The following is a 17006-nucleotide window of genomic DNA, read 5'->3' as shown; positions in this document are numbered from 1 at the left end:
TTCATTGTCGCCGATGTTTGCTGCTGCCTTTTTGTCTCTGGCCTTTTCCTTTAGCCGGCGCTGAGATCTAGGATCTTTCTGGATGTGGTCCGTGCTCCCTCCACCCATCTCAGTTCTCCCAACAAATCCGTGCATTCACACGCGGATCCCTTCCGGTTTTAGAAGATGGCCTAAATAGCCGTTGAAATTCCTCGATGTGTAGACCTTGGGGAGCGGGGTGGGTGGAGGTTGTTCATCGATCCGTAGTGTGCAAATTTTGTTTTTAAAGAGAAACTACCAACAAGACTTCAGATTTAGGGGCAATATTTGGGAAATTTCTGTCTTTACATCAGTAACACAAGGCAACAAGGTCATGGGTGGGGAAAAGAAGGGAATAAGCATTTCTGTAGCACCTACTGTGTGCTAGGCACTTTGCTCAGTTGGTCATTCAGTAAGCATTTATTAAGTACCTACTATGTTCTGGGCCCTGTTCTAAGCTCTGGGGGTACAAAAAGAGGAAAAAGACAGTCTCAGCTCTTAAGGAACTTAACAGCCTAATGGGGGAGAGAACAAGCAAACAAATGTGAACAAAGCAAACTCTCTACAGGATAAATAGGAAATAATGAACAGAGGGGAGGCGCTGGAATCAAGAGGGATTGGGGAAGGCTTGCTGGAGAAGGTGGGAGTTCAGTTAGGACCAAACCAGGGAGATCAGTAGGTAGAGATGAAGAGTGTTCCAGGCATGGGGGATGTGCTAAACACTCTTTAAAAAACTGTCATTTGATTTTCACAGCAAGCTCTAAGAGACAGGTGTTTTGATTAGCTCCACTTGACAGCTGAGTTAACTGAGACAAACAGGGTTGAGTAACGTGCCTAGGGTCACACAGCTAGTAAGTTCCTGAGGTCACATTTGAACTCAGGTCCTCCTGACTCCAGGCCCAGTGCCCTCTGCACTGTGATGCCCCAGAACACCAGACTTGGGAGTCAGAAAGCCTCGGTTCAAGTCTGTTGTGACTGTGGGTGAGTCGTTTAAGCAAACTGAACTTCAATTTGTTACCTACACAATGGTAAGAATGATATTTGTACCATCTACATTCCAAAAAAGTGCTTTATAGTTTATAAAGCATTGTAGAAAATGAGCTCTTACTATTTTGTAGAGGAAGGCAGTGTGGCGGAGCTGCATTTTGACAGCTTTGTTAATCCTCTCTGTTACTTTATTTAAAAACCATATTCTGAGCTAGGGTCTTGTAACGGCAACCACACTGGCACACCCAGGATGCCTGCTAGTGCAGGTCCTTTTATCTGCTTTACTAGGAAAGACAGCTGTTTCAGGGGTCAATGATCTTCTTTAAACAGAAAAAATAGAGAGAAGAGAAATAAAGACCAACAGACAGAGCTCCACTACCTGAATCAAAGCTTTACATCCACCACTGGATCAAGAGAGCCTTTACCTCTGAGGAGTCGGGGAGCTCTCAACATATGGCCACTCAGAGTCTCGACCAGGGAATCACAACATCTTTCTCATAAGCGAGACCTCAAATCAAAAGCTCTCCTCTCAGATTAAATACTCTTTAGGCTCAGAGCCTAATTAGAAATTGACCAAAGGTGTGTAAGCCTTCCTACAAGCAAGCAAGCTTCCCTTAATGGGCTCCACATGAAGTCTATTGATGGGCGGGGAAGATCTTATTCCTCAACTTTACAGGTCTGCAGGGATCTATCCATTCTCTCCAGTGCTTAGCACAGTGCCTGGCATATAGTAAGCTCGGAAGTGGAACAATATGTATAGACAACTTTTTCTAAGAGTTTGACTACAGAAGGAGAAGTTGATGGCTCAGACATGGCTCTGCTGAGGGGAAGGCCCAGGTGAGTTTAGATGACAACAATTTATACTGGCTCCAGTCCGCTTGATTGTATGATTTTCTCCAGCTTTGTTCAGCATGTGATTATTGAGGAAGTAGATGGTGGGAGTGATTTAGGGGTTTGGCAGAGTTTGAATGCTGCTGGGTAGAGCAAAGGCACATGAGTCCTGAGGAGAGTGTAGAGTGAGATGGTTAACTGTCACATTAAGATTGAGGAGTGGACTATCTCAGCGGAAGCCCTGCGAACTTGATATAGCAGAAGTGTTCTTTCTCTTCCGTTCTCTTTGGTCCTGGAGGCTGGAGGAAGATGACAAAGGGGACGTCTTCGTTTGGTAAGCGCCGGAATAAGACGCACACTTTGTGCCGTTGTTGTGGTTCTAAGGCATACCATCTTCAGAAGTCAGCATGTGGCAAATGTGGATATCCTGCTAAACGCAAGAGAAAGTATAATTGGAGTGCAAAAGCTAAGCGACGCAACACCACTGGTACTGGTCGGATGAGGCACCTAAAAATCGTCTATTGCTGATTCAGGAATGGAGTCCATGAAGGAACAACACCCAAACCCAAGAGAGCAGCTGTTGCAGCATCTAGTTCATCTTAAAGATTCGACTGTTTGTTGAAATAAATGTCCTGAATGAAAAAAAAAAAGATTGGGGAGTGAAGAAAAGAAAAGAATTCATGACACAACAAGAGATAGAGAGCATTACAAAATGCAAAATTGATAATTTTGATTATGTTAAATTGAAATGTTTTTATATAAATAAAGCCAATGCAACAAAGATTAGGAGGGAAGCAGAAAATTGGGAGAAAATCTTTACAACCAGTGTCTCTGATAAAGGGCTCATCTCTAAAATGTACAGGAATCTGAGCCAAATTTATAGGAATACAAGTCATTCCCCAATTGAGAAATGGTCAAAGGATATGAACAGGCAGTTTTCAGAGGGAGAATTTAAAGATATGTATATGCATGTGAAAAAATGCTCGAAATCACTACTGATTAGAGAAATACAAATCAAAACAACTCTTAGGTACCACATCTCTCCTGTCAGGTTGGCTAACATGACAAAGCAGGAAAATGATAAATGCTGGAGAGGATGTGGGAAAATTGGAACATTGTTGCATTGCTGGTGGAGTTGTGAACTGATCCAGCCATTTTGGAGAGCAATTTGGAACTATGCCCAAGGGGCTATAAAAATGTTCATACCCTTTGACCCAGCAATACCACTTCTAGGGATGTATCCCAAAGAGATCACACAAGTGGGAAAAGGACCCGTATGTACAAAAATATTTATAGCGGCTCTTTTTGTAGTAGCTAAGAATTGGAAATCAAGGGGATGCCCATCAATTGGGGAATGGCTGAACAAGTTGTGGTCTATGAATGTAACGGAATACTACTGTGCTATAAGAAATGGGGATGATACGGACTTCATAATAACCTGGAAAAACCTACACGACATAATGCTGAGTGAGCGTAGCAGAGCCAGGAGAACATCATACACAACCACAGATATATGGATTCTGTGAGGACTAACCCTGCTAGACTTTGCTCTTCTCAGCAATACAAGGTTCAAAGACAACTCCAAAGCACTCATGATGGAAAGAGCCATCTACATCCAGAGAAAGAACTATAAAGTCTGAATGCAGATCTAGGCACATTTTATGCTCTCCTTCCCGCCCTACCTTTTTTTTCTCTTTTGTTTTTGGGTTTTTTTTTTGATTCTGTTTCTTCTTTCTCATGATTTGTTCCATTGGTCATAATTCTTCTTCATAACTTGACTATTGTGTAAGTAAGTTCAATGTGAAGCTGTACGTAGAAGATATATCGGATTCCATGCCATCTTGGGGAGGGAAGAAAATCTGGAACTCAAAATTATGTAGAACCAAGTGTTGTAAACTAAAAATAAAAAATCTCAAAAAAAAGATTGGGGAGTGAAGAGGGGCGAGTATGAAGTGGGGAATAAAGATATGGGACATACCGAGGAGGCACCATGGGATCTGATTTAGACTTCGGGGGGCCCGGGTCAGTCCCTTTATTTTACAGATGAGAAAACTGAGGCCCAAGGAGGTTTAGTGACTTATTCAGAGTTACACAAATAGTTATCAAAGTGCAATTTGAACTCAAGTTCTCTGGGTCCAGAATCAGTGTTCATTTGGTACAGACTGAAAAGTAGGCTCAGAAAGATAGGCAGATGTATGTATATATGTGTGACGGAGCCACAACGGGATCTCAAGGAGGAGGAGGCTCATGCATCTCTTTAGGTGGATGTCAGGGAAAACAAAGGCCCCAGCTCTAGACCTGAAGAGCATTGTTGTGTGCCATCAATGGCAGTGCTGCTTGTGTGTCTCGAAGTGAGGTCAGGCTGGGGATGGGGGCCTGCTGTCTGCTGACTGCTCTTTTGTGTTAGTTACAGGACCCTGATCAGACCCACCTACAAAGTGTCTTACCGAACCGTGACAGCTCTGGAGTGGAAGTGCTGCCCTGGGTTTGCCGGAAGTAACTGTGAAGAGGGTGAGTGATGCTGATGGGATCTGTTCAGGGGTTCAGATCATGGCGGGTGTCAGGGAGAAGGTCAGTGAAATCTATCTCCGCTCTCCTTTCCTTTTCTCTCCTCTCCTTTGGGAGCAGGTTCCTTTTCAAAAGTATATATTCAGTTTTCTACTTTTTCCTCATTTTGCAGACCAATTCTAAACCAAATGTGTGCTGGGAGGCAGGCTTGTCCCAACTGAACTGGCTGGGTGCCAGATGAACTGACAGTGCCATCTACAAGCTGACTGTATTACATAGGGGTGCACATAGGCCAACTATCCTGTCAAGGTGGGCATTCCACCCACTGCCTGGAAAAGGCTTGGGAATGGGGGGAGAACGTCAGTCAGGAAGGCACCTAGAGACCTCCTCAGAAGGGCCTCCTGTTCCTTCTAACAGTCAGTCAGAAGAAGGCCAAGGCCAAGGTGAAAGTCTGTGACTGAATCAGTGATGAAGAGAGTCTTATCTCAAGGGAGTCAAAAGACCTTTTGATTTTATTCATTCTGTAATTCACTTAAATCCATGAAGATGTAGGGGATCCAGTGGGAGAGATCTCGTTTGATGGGGAAGCACAGCGATCAGATTTGGCAATGGAGGGTGGTAAGTGGCTGGCATTAGTTAAATTTGTTTCTCAAGTCTGAAGTTTAATTGGTATGAGACTACAGGGGTGTTCTTTGGAATCTCAGAATATGGCATCTGTCCAGATTCTCTTCTCTTCCTCTAGTGAGAAAATGACTGACTTTTCACCTCAAATCGTTTCCCTTGGCATCTTTTAGCAATTTTTGTTGAAGTCTGTGACTCTCCCCGAGAGAGCAGGGTGTGGCCAGGTGAAATTGTGTGGAACTCAGCAGTCCACAATTTAGGTAAGAGTGATTTCCAGAATTCCAGTTTCTGAATGTGGGTGAAGAGGTTAATGAATTTTAAAAACTCTGTGGTTTAGTGGTGTAGGACATATGGGTTCTGTTTTTAAAGCACCTGATCACGCTTGGATCTTTTGTTCCTGTGTTTCATGGATGGCAATTCTTAGTACAAAAAAAGAGACGTGGATATGATAGCCAGATAGGTTCTTTTCCTTTTTCTTTGATCTCTTTGAGATATAGACCTAGTAGAGGTATTGCTGGGTCAAAGGGTATACACAGTTGTGTAGCCCTTTGGGCATAGTTCCAAATTGCTCTCTTTACAACTCAACCAACAGCGCACTAGTGTCCCAATTTTTCCACATCCCCTCTAACATTTGTCATTTTCCTTTTCTGTCATATTAGCCAATCTGATAGTTGTAAGGTGTTAACCTCAGAATTATTTTAATTTACGTTTCTCCAATTGTGATTGAGAGTATTTTTTTCATATGACTATAGATAGCTTTGATTTCTTCTTCTGAAAACAGCCTGTTTACGTCCTTTGACCATTTTTCAATGGGGAATGTCTTTGACTCAATTCTATATATATATATTTGAGAAATGAGGCCTTTATCAGAGAAACTTGCTGTTATATTTTCCTCTGGTTTCTTGCTTTCCTTTTAATCTTGGCTTCTTTGGTTTTGTGCAAAATCTTTTTACTTTGATGTAATCAAAATTATCCATTTTATATCCCATAATGCTCTCTTGTTTGGTCATAAATTCTTCCCTTATCCATAAATCTGACAGGCAGAGTATTCCACATTCACTTAATTTGCTTATCATATCACCTCTTATTTCTAAATCATTTTGACCTTATCTTGGTATACTATGTGAGATGTTGGTCTATACCTAGTTTCTGCCAAACTGCTTTCCAGTTTTCTCAGCAATTTTTGTCAAATAGTAATTTCTTGTCCCCACATTTTGTATCTTTGGGTTTGTCAAACACTAGATTACTGTGGTTATTTACTACTCTGTATTGTGTACCTAATCTATTCCACCGATCCATCACTCTATTTTTTTAAGTCAATGTTAAGAATTTCAGAGGCCCCAGTGGTTCTCTCAACTCTAGCTTAGAAGAACCTTTTCTTTCAGGTGACCTAGAACATTAGGAGAAGGAAATCCCTTAGGGTTTCCCATCGGAGAGACTCTTGCCCCCAGGTCCATCTCCTTGTGTGGATAGTGATTTGGGTGGCTTATGGGGCACCCCTCTTCGGGCATCCTCAGTCTGTTGATGCACCTTGGCTGTGTTACTTAAGCAGTATTTTTGTTGACATAAAATTGTGCGCTCTAAAAGAATCATCTGCTGAAGAATAACTCGCAACACACACAGTCTGTAACTTGAAATGGCTTGTGTTCCAGAAGTCCATTTGCAAGTAGGCTGTTTGGAGCTCAGAGCACATCTTAAGTGCATCATTATTGTAACAACAATGCTGCAGTGATAGACAGGATCCAAGGCCTGCTCATAAAAGCCCGCTTAATCCTTATGAAAGGCTATGTTTTAGTTACACTACGGGAAAATGTGTTCTGTGGGAACGCGGTGATTTGGGAATTCTCCGTCTCCATTGTGAGACCCTTCCCAACCTGCTAGAGTGGAGCATTCCAAATTTCTGGTGTTCTGGGGGAGAGGGGTGGAGAGAGATGAAGTGATGGCCAGAAGAAAGTACATATAAATACACATACTTTAATTAGGGAAAACAAAATTCATAATAAAGTCAATAAAAGTAAGACTACAGAGTTAAAATCCACTAGTGTGGATGTTAGAAGAACATGGCATAGCCAAACCATTGGACAGGGCTTGGGTTTTTTCCTCTGCCTTCTCTTCTTCCCGATCTCCCTTATCTCTCACATGCTCTGGGTGGTTCAGGCATCAGTCTCCACGGAGGCCAGGACCCTTTGCTGTGGGGTAGAGAGGTGGGCTTATGTGGCAGTTCACCCCTGATGTCAGATCACCCCTGATGGAACTCGATTAGTCCTGCCCTGAAGTAGGTGGGACCAGAGGCCATTCTACCCCATTGTGGATAGAGGAACCTAGGAGGAAGTCAGGTTCTGGGTGTATTGCTACTCTGAGAACCCTTCAGCGCCAGCCTACTAGATCATGGGTCCCAAGCCTCCCATTTTCCCCTTGGTGAAGAAAGTTCTCTGAGGCCAGGCAGTTTGCTAGGCCAAGGGCCAGGCCAGGCAAGGGAGTTAGAACCTGGAGCCTGGAACAATCTTTTGGCTCTGAGGTGGGACAACAACCTCATGCCTTTGATGCCAGGTGCTTAGTGCATTGAGGAGTTGGAGCTCCACAGTTGGGGGAAGTCCAGGAATATTGTGCTTTCCCATTCACCTTTGGGAGGCAGAGGAGTCTGTGGGAAGAGGGTGAGATTGGGAGTCAGAGGCCTTGGGTTTTGCACTTAGCACCTGCATGACCCTGGGCCAATCACTAACTCTTAAGGTTTCACTTTCCTACCTGCAAAGGAATGAGTTGGATTAGGTGACCCTGAACCTCAGAGACTGCCTCCTGGCTGAATTAAGTGATGTGAGGCAGCTACTTCTGTTGTGGTTCCAGGCTTTACAGAGCGCTTGCTGACCCCTGACCCAAGGCCACAAGGGAGGTTCTTTTGATAGAGAAATGAAAATGCCAGATCAGTAGTTTGGGCCCCAGGTCCACCCCCAGCTGCCTGATCTAAGCCAACCCCCCTTTCAGTTGCTCAGATCTTGTCCTCTCTTGGCTCCCTCCTCACCCTTCCTCCACTGGGGAATTCTCCGGTAACACTCAGTGGAGGGTTCACACAAGGCACTTGGATTGCTTTTTACCTGACTGAGCTATATCCTCCCTCCCCTCCAGTCAGGACACCTGTGCATGGGGTGGTTGGCTTTGAATTCCATTCTTACTGAGAAGGCTTGGGCAGCATTCACCTCTCGGAGCCTCAGCTTCCTCATTGGTAAAACTTGGGGTTTGGACTAGATGACTACCAAGGTTCCTTCCAGATGCAGAGCTATGATCTTGTGACCCTTGCATCATATGTGACATCCTAGACCAGGAGTCCTGAACTGAAAAGGGAATCACATGTGGATCAAGTGACCTCAGTCTTAGCCCCTTGATGTGAGTGGGATTCTGGCAGCATTCTATAACCTTCTAGTGAAAGATCTTTGCCCTCCCCCCAACTCCTTTTTCCTCTCTAATCGTTAAGACAGTAAGTCCCATAGGATAGAAGACACAGTTTTTCTTTTACAGCAGAGTGCCAGATTCAGAGTTGGAGAACATGGGTTCAAATCCTGGCTCTGCCAGGTATTCCCAGGGTGACATTGTGCAAATCACTTAACCTCATTTGTAAAATGAGGGAGCTAAGCTAGATGGTCTCTCAGTTCTCTTCTACCTCCAAACTAGGATTCTGTGAATGGTATGTGGTCTTCCGATCCATCAGCAAGGATGGAGGGCAGAGAGCTACCTGAAAGAAGCCTTGGGATTGTTCTGTTTATGATTGACCTCAGTGACCAGAGTCCCATCACGTCTCTCTGTGTCTCTGGTGCATCCATAAAAGAAACTGGCATGAAACACATGCCACTAGAGCCTTCCTCAGGGTCTAGGTCCTTCATTTTAGTAGCACAGGTAGCAGGATATATTAGCATGATGGGAGAAACGTGCCTTTGCCCTGTGTTCCTCAGGTTCCTTGAGAGCTTTAGGGTCTGCTACCTCCTCAGGCCCAGGGCATTCAGGAGCATCAGTGAGAATGACTTTTCCAGTTCTGTGTATTGCTTTCTTACCCTGTCTATTCACATAAAGAAAAACTGCTCTAAATCTCATGTTTTTTTCATGGTACCTTTATCAAGTGCCTTTTCCTGTGATCTGAGCTTGAATGAGTAAGAAAACTGGTTCAAGATCTGCCTTTCAGTACTGGAGTATTTCCAGAATAATCTCCTTCTAATACCAGCCCTGGAATTTATAATGGGACACCTTTCCTAGTGATCCCTAGGAAGCTCCAGGCCAGCACTCCTATATTCCTCTTCCCCAGGAAAGGTATAGACAGACTTCTATCACCCTTTATTGGAAAATGTGCCTCTGATTTTTCCAACCTCACTTTGTGATTTTATAAAATCCCGTCCAATATCCACCTCAGGCCACAGAGCCGTGAAAGAAGGCTACACATTCCTGAAATCCAGCTGATGCAGGCACAAATTAAAATAACTCCTTCCACCGATGCTTTAGAAGACCATTTCTCATAGCATGTTGGCCTGTGTGGGACAATGAGAGAGGCTTTGACACAAACAATGGTGTAGGTTCAGCCATCAGGGGATAATAAGTTTGACTTGTGGGTATGTTTTGTTTCATTTTGTTTTCTTTCCTCCAACTGGAGCCCCAGCAAGGACAGGAAATGAATCCACTGAGCCACCCGGTCTGTTGAGTACTGATATAAAGAACATGTGGAAGAGGGCACGAGAAGGGTGAAGTGCTTCAGCTATTGCATTCATTCATCAAGCTGATGAATTGAAATCCAAGATGATGCTGACATTTCCGCCTACTCTTGGAATGTGTGTGTGTGTGTGTATGCGCAAACACACACACACACACATACACACACACACACACATTCATTCACTGAAAGTTCAAAGCCAAACCTCCTAGGAGGGGAATATTGTCCCTGGCCAATATTCCCCAAGGCTCAGCATTACGACTTTGGCCGTGTCACCTTTGACTTTATCAACCTCAAGTTTTTGGAAATGGTCCTTTGCTGTCCTCTCTGGGGCTTGGGACGTCAATAGCTGTGACACTGATCCTGAGGGAGAGGGGTCTGGAGTGTCAGGGTCACGTCAGGATATTCAGCCTTCAGATTATGTGGGTACTGACTTCCAGGCTTCTATCGTTCTGCCAAAGGCACTAGCGCTCTTCCCATCTCCCTCCCCCACGTAGCCAGTCACTCGCTGGGTCTTGTCTTTTCTGTCTCCACAGTGTCTCTCTCATCAGAGCCGTAGCCAGGACTTTATCAACTCTTCCCTAGATTATTGCAGCAGCCTCCTAATTGACCTTCTCGCCTCACTTTTCTCCCACTCCAATTCATCTCCAAAACTCTTGTCCAAGTGATCTCCCATAGGTACAGAGCTGATCTTCCTCTTCCACTGGCTCCCTATTGCCTCTAGGACAAAATGTGGACCTGACCCAGTGTGGCTCAACTTCACCTGTCTAGCCTCATTGAACATTGGTCCCCTTGGGCCTTCTCTCTCTTCCTCACTCTGTCTCCCATCTGTGTGCCCTCGAACCATCTGGTCCCCCATGTTTGGCGTATCCTCACTCTCGCCACCTACCTTATGGAATCCTTCTCTTCCTTCAGGACATAGCCCAAGCACTATCTTGGGTCCAGTCCTCTTCCCCGACCACTAGTGTCCTCCCTCCCTAAAACAGTTTGTAGTATCAGCTTGGTATTCATTTGGTTTGATTGCTTTTGCACTTATTCTGTGTATGCTAAGTATGCTCATCCAGGATGTCCCAAAAGTCTTGGTGCAATTTGAAGCTTTAATAGCTAGAAGTACTTGTTTCCCTTTAGAATGTAAGCTCCTTGAGAGAAGAGATTATTTTATTCTTTGCATTTGTCTCCAGTGCCTGGCATGGTACCTAGGATATGTGTGCTTATTAAATACCTGTTGATTGATTGAATGACTGAATACAAGTGCGGCTGGCATGTCCTCTGCCCTGTGAGGATGACAATCTCATGTCTTCAGTTAGGGCTGTTCTCAGGTGTAGGTAGAAGACTGAAATGTGGTAGGAATGTAGGAACATGAACTGGTTTTTTCATGAAGCCTAATAGCCATACTCTAATGAACAAAAGAAGAAAACCTTTGGGTTTTGATTTTAATACGATTTAGTTTAAGCCTTGGCCATTGAAGAAGATGAGAAAATGTGCCACAGAGCAACTTGTAACAGTTAACTCTGCAACACGGAGCCAAAAGAGAAAGCTATGGACTTGGCGAGTGTGATTCCCTCACTCCATCCAGCACCTCCCCGAGCTCAGGCTGGCTCCTGGTTTGTCCCTGATCTTTTCTGAAGGGCTTTGTTCCGGTTGGAGGTGGGCTAGGGCAGACTCAGGACACGATTTTTTTTACAAGTTCAAGGGAAGGAGAATGGGTGTCTAAACTTGTGGAGACGTGCATCCCTCCTCATTTCGGGCCTCATGTGAACCTCAGTATGGAAGCGGATGAGGTCCTGTCCTGGGGCCTTAGTACTTTTGGCAAGTATGTCAGTGTGTTTCAGTACTTTCTCTGAGAACAAATACGTAGTAGCGGTCATTGCGTGTGAATGTAAAACGATCCTTTCATTTATTCATTGAAGCTGCAGGGCTGCCCCACTGGGCCATGCCATACTTGGATGCCTTGAAAGGACCCTACCACCAAGGGTCCCAAAGGAGGATGTCTCTGGGATCAGTGATGGAGGGGTGAAGGTGTCCCTTGTACAACTTTCCATGAAACTTGGACTTCCTGGAGTGATGCTATTTATATGATACGTACAGTCATCTTATTACTGTAAAGCATATAGCCCTCTGTTCTAAATTGTTGAAAACATCCAGTTCATTATTTGATTTAAATATTGACTTCGATCTTATTCTTGGAGCAGAAGACCTTACATAGTTTTTAGGTACCTTTGTTAGTAAATCACAGGCTGCCTTGCATTTGAATAGGTCCTCCTTGGACACTCATCTTCAGGGATTAACAGTGTTGTGGGGGCAAAGCTATTTTTCCCTGGCACATTCTGTACCTTGGGCAGCTAGGTGGTGCAGTGGGTAGAGCGTCAGGCCTGGAATCAGGGGGACTCATCTTCTTGAGTTCAAATCTGGCCTCAGACACTTCCTAGCTGTGTGACCCTGGGCAAGTCCCTTAACCTGCTTGCCTCAGTTTCCTCATCCATAAAATGGGATGGAGAAGGAAAGGCAAACCCTCTGGTGTCTCTGCCAAGAAAACCCCAGATGGGGTCACGGAGAGTCAGACACGCCCGAACAACAGCAACAGCAGTAACGCTTTGTCTTTGCCCCGTTCGCTGGCCATGTTGTCAGAAAACATGCGGAATGTTCAGACAAACATGCAGCTGCTCAAGAACGTAAAATGTCTTGTATTGTGTCATGTGCTCTGTGAAGCTGACCCAGATGATGCACCAACTGCCACCTTCCCTCACTGCTCCATCCAGCTGGCGGCTGCCAGGCAGTCAGGGCACATGTGGAACCTTGAACTATAAAAGTGCTGATTCCCCCGTGAGTTCTCCATACACTGCTCTCTTAAACCCCAGTTAATAGGGCAGTTCTTGACATTATCTCCCCCCTTTTAGCCAAACTGGCCTTCCCCCTGTACATAGCATTCCCTCTCTCATTTCCGTGACTTTGCAGTCTGTCCTCCATGTCTGGAATGTTTTCCTTCCTCATCACGCAGTCCCCAGCTGCCCTTTCAGAGTACAGTTTGGGTGACACAGTGCCTTTTCTGATCTCCACCATTGTTAGGGCTCTCACCCTCTGCAACAATCTTGCGCTTAATTTGCATGTAATTTATAGATTCTTTTATGTACATACTGTCTCCCCCAGCAGAATGTAGCCTTCTTGAGGACAGGGCTCATTTTGTCTTTGTCTCCTTCAGCACTTAGGGTGTAACAGTGCCCAGCACACGATGAGTAAGTTACTTACAAAATGCTTGTTGACTTAAATCAATCCCTCCTCATCTGTCATGAGAAATGTGGTCCAGGGCTTTGGAACTGAAGCTAACTGACCCATGTGATGCCTGAAACCTCCCCTCCTCCCCCCTTACCTTAGTCCTCAGGCTAAATAACCAGGTTAATCACAGATAAACCTAACTCACTTGCAGCAGCAGTAGCAGTAGTGGTGCCATCAGTTCAGAGGAGGCAGGGAGCATGGCAGCTTGGATTGAGCTGGAACAGTTTCCTAAGAGATCCAGGTTTTGTATTGGGTTCAAGAACTCCCAAGACTTTGGTTTCCTCATCTGCAAAAATTACTGGGCTGGATAAAATGACCTGAGAGTCCCCTCTGTTCTACTGTTCTGAGTTTGAATGGGGCTAGAGATGCATAGGGTAGGGTCTGTATATGGAGAAATATCACATGTAGGATGGAATACAATGGGAAGCAATATGTTCCCAGGCTTGTGTCATGGTGTTCAGTAAATGCCCCATTAATTCCTTAAACTCTGAGTATGTTCTTCAAAACTCTGGGCACCATTCTTTACTCCTAATCCCACCCCATTCCTGCCATAACTTAATGATGACAACCTGGCCCAAGAATACAATTTCTGCGGGCAAGGTCTGGAGAGTAACCTTCCTAGGTACACTCAGGCAGCTGTGCATGTTGGCATGGCCCTGGGCCCAATCCTCTTACTGGTCGATACTGATAACTCAGTCCCACCTAGGAAGAGGATACCTTCTACTTCTCCATTTAGATCTTTTGTCTGTGTTTTCTTAGAAGGAAGAAGAAAAAAGGAAGGGTTGGCATTTGCTGGCATCCTTGATCCTTCTGTCTTTGTTGGAAGGTGTTTGGCAGGTTTTTAAATGGCTTCATTGAGAATGATACATCCAAATGCCCATGACTGAGCTTCCTAAGATTTTGTTACTCAATACAAATTGAGAGTTGTTTCCATGGTACTTATGGGTTTTGTTGTTCTACAAACATCTTTCAGCACCTAGTGTCAAAGTATCTGGAGCCTTAAATATCTGCAGATGTCATCTGTTTATTTTTTCCCTCTTTCCTCAAAAGCTGTTGTGCTGGGAGGAGGTGCCTTGGCAGCCTGGATCCCATTGCTGGTTTTAAAGGCCATTGTTTTGATAGCCTCTTTGTTTGCACTCCTGAAAGTATCCGACACATTCCAGAGGGTCCCATCCTGCTGTTTTCCCACTTAGCAGATTGTTATTTCACAGTCTGCTTAAGGTGTAGTGGGGCCATGGTGATGCCAAAAGGGACGATTCAAAGAAATAGATGTAAGATTTCTCAGCTACGGCCTCATCTAGACTAGGATGTAATGAACTGCCTTTCTGAAGATCTTGACTTTTCAGACACCCAGCTTCTTCAAAGAAGTTGATTCAGAGGAATCTTGTCCTGCTGGCATAGAGATTCCCCTTAACTCTAACTGGAAATTAACCTGATGGAAAAACAAGAAATCAATAAAAATGAGATCCTAAAAGATCTTTTTCAATTGTTTTTGTCATCCAGAAAAAAATAAGCCTGATACTTAAGCCCTAAGGTCCACAAAAGGCACTCTTTTTTTTAAAGAAATTTTAAACAAAGAGCTAGATTAAGCCAGAGGTGGACTTGGCCTTTGCTCAGTGATCAAAACAAACAGCAAGGAGTTGGGTCCTAAGACCTTGGTAACTCTTCCCAGTAGCTCTGAGAAGATGGGCACACTAATACATTGGTGGTGGAGCTGTGAATTGGATCCATTCCAAATCCAGCCGTTCTGGAAAACAATCTGGCATTATACCCCAAAAGGCACAAACCTGCATGTGCCCTTTGCATATACCTGTACCTTCAAAAGGTCAAAGGCCCCCACATATGAAAACATTCCTAGCAGCGCTGCTTGCAATAGCCAAGAGCTAAAAAGGAAGCAGGAGCCCATCTGCTGGTGAACAATTGTGGGGTGTGAATGGAATGGAATGTTATTGTGCCCTGGGAAATGATATATACAAAGGATTCAGGAAACATGTATGAATGGATAAAAGTGAAATGAGCCGAATGGACAAAAATGAATGAATGGACAAAAAGAAATGAGCAGAGGAGGAAGGAGTGTGTGTGAGGAAAGGAGAGAGGAGGGCAGTTTGGTTGCATCATAGAGGGTGGGAAGGGACGTCATGTACAGGGAGGGTGCAGAGAAAAGTTGGGGCCAGGTGTGAAGTCCCAACAGAATAGCTCATATTTAATCCTAGAATCAGCAGGGAATGACCAGATTTTATAGCGTTAAGGGGGTGACGTGGTCAACCAATGCTGAAAGAAAGTCACTTCGGCAGCTGTGTAGGGTGGATTCAAGCCTGAATTTGCAGGCCCAGTTCAAATCCAGACTTCAATCATTGGCTGCCTGTGAAAATGTGGATGGATCACTTCCCTCCAGGCCTCAGCATTGCCCTCTCCCAGATGGGGAGGGTTTTTGAGATGTGCTTTCCAGTTCTGAATCTCATGGTCCTACAGGATTTAGTGAGAATGTGGATGATTCCTGAGTTCTTGTGGTACCAGGTAGGCATTGGAGAGGATCTCAGCATTGGTTAGGGGCCACTCCTGTCCTAAGATCCCATGATCCCTTGATTCTGTGGCATATTCATGAAGTCTGTGGCTCTTCAAAATTGACATAATTTATCTTTCTTAGGCTAGAGAGAAATGTGTATGGAAAAGAGTGAATTCATAATTTGTAAACACTGCAGCTTTCTGTATACTCTCCCACTTCCTTTGTCCCAAATAAGGAAGGAAGAGAGAGAGCGAGAGAGAGAGAGAGAGAGAGAGAGAGAGAGAGAGGGAGAGAGAGAGGGAGGGAGAGAGAGAGAGATGGCCTGGACTTAGGGTCCCTGGCTTCTCTTAGAGCCTCCAAGCTGGGTAGTCACAGTATTTACTCTTATTTGTGGTTTACTCCATTAGCCGTATGGACATTTTTGATTTGTGACTTTTAAGCCTGTCCTCCCTGGAAGGCTGACCCTGCAGTGAAATGTTGCATCTTGGTAGAAAAGGACTTTTTCAAGTACTTTGCAAGTCTTAAAGCACCACAGAAATCCTTGCTGAGGAGAATCATTGTTGGTTTGTCATTGCTGTCGTATGGAGAAGGTTTGAGAGAAAAGTGGATAAAAATCTTTCAGGCTCTTCTGTAGGGCCCTGAGAGCAGTGAGGGGAAGGAAAGGTGGTAAAAGAGAAATCTGGAAATATCCATGATTAGCATGGAGACTACAGGTCACAGTGTGGAAAGATGGTATTAACAGAGACTCATCCCTCTCCCCTTATAGTCATTTGTGGGATTTTTTTTGGCCCTGACTGAGATCTGGAAGAATTAACAAAACAACAACAACCCACCGCCATATTGCCTTGTAGTTACAAAGCACTTAATGTGTTACCTCATTGGTCCTCAAAATAGCCCCTTGAAAAAAAGGAGCATGGTGTAGTAGACCGGACCACACTGGACAAGACCTGCGCTTAAGTTATGGTTTTTATAGGGCCTTGGACAATATGGGCCTTGATTTCCTCATTGAGTTTAGGTGAGATATTATCTAAGGTCTCTTCCATTTCAAAAAAGGTCGAGAACGGAGATCCAAAGAGATCTCAAAAGGCCGCCATGTTGGGCTGAATCTGAATAGTGATGCACAGTTCAAGAAGGCCACGTGTGATGTAACCCACTTAGGCTTCACTTCTGCCTTTGTATCCTCAGCGCCAAGCCCAGCTCCTAGGTTCTAAGAGGTGCTTAATAAATGCTTGTTGATTGGGTTAAAAAAAACCAGTTGCGCTAGTACTGTTGGGAAGGTGTTTTATCGGATGGACAGTTGGATGGATAGATGGATGGATGGATGAGTACTGACCAAGCACTCAGCTCTGGGAATAGAAATAGAAAACCAAAATTGTCACTGCTCTTAAGGAGCTAACGTTCAGAGAAGGGGCCACCACTATTCCCAGGATGCTTGGGTTCAGGGTCCTGGGTGGTTTCTTTCTGGTGGGAAGTAGTGGTCAGAGTGATTTAACCTACCTGGAACCTTCTGCCACCTGTCTCTCCCTCCGGGTGAACTATAGTTCATGTGAAAACGACTGCTAATCTGGTGGT

At 44.6% G+C, this 17006-nt stretch overlaps 1 protein-coding gene and 1 pseudogene across 3 annotated transcripts in view; both read left to right on the top strand.

The window, feature by feature from the left end:
* The window catches only part of COL26A1 (collagen type XXVI alpha 1 chain), a 252085-nt gene that overhangs the window by 84993 nt on the left and 150086 nt on the right, over positions 1 to 17006 (top strand). For 2 of the 3 annotated variants that reach the window (XM_036765717.1, XM_036765719.1), the window contains one exon: positions 4244 to 4347. In XM_036765717.1, the coding sequence (XP_036621612.1) occupies positions 4244 to 4347 (104 nt within the window). The remainder of the gene's footprint in view (positions 1 to 4243; positions 4348 to 17006) is intronic. The other variant, XM_036765718.1, reaches the window with a different exon arrangement.
* Positions 2146 to 2439, top strand: LOC118855717 (annotated as a pseudogene).

Source organism: Trichosurus vulpecula, chromosome 7 (genome assembly GCF_011100635.1).
Source record: "Trichosurus vulpecula isolate mTriVul1 chromosome 7, mTriVul1.pri, whole genome shotgun sequence".
NCBI lineage: Eukaryota > Metazoa > Chordata > Mammalia > Diprotodontia > Phalangeridae > Trichosurus > Trichosurus vulpecula.
Note: the sequence above shows the minus strand (reverse complement) of the source record. Positions and strands in the feature narration are given on the sequence as shown.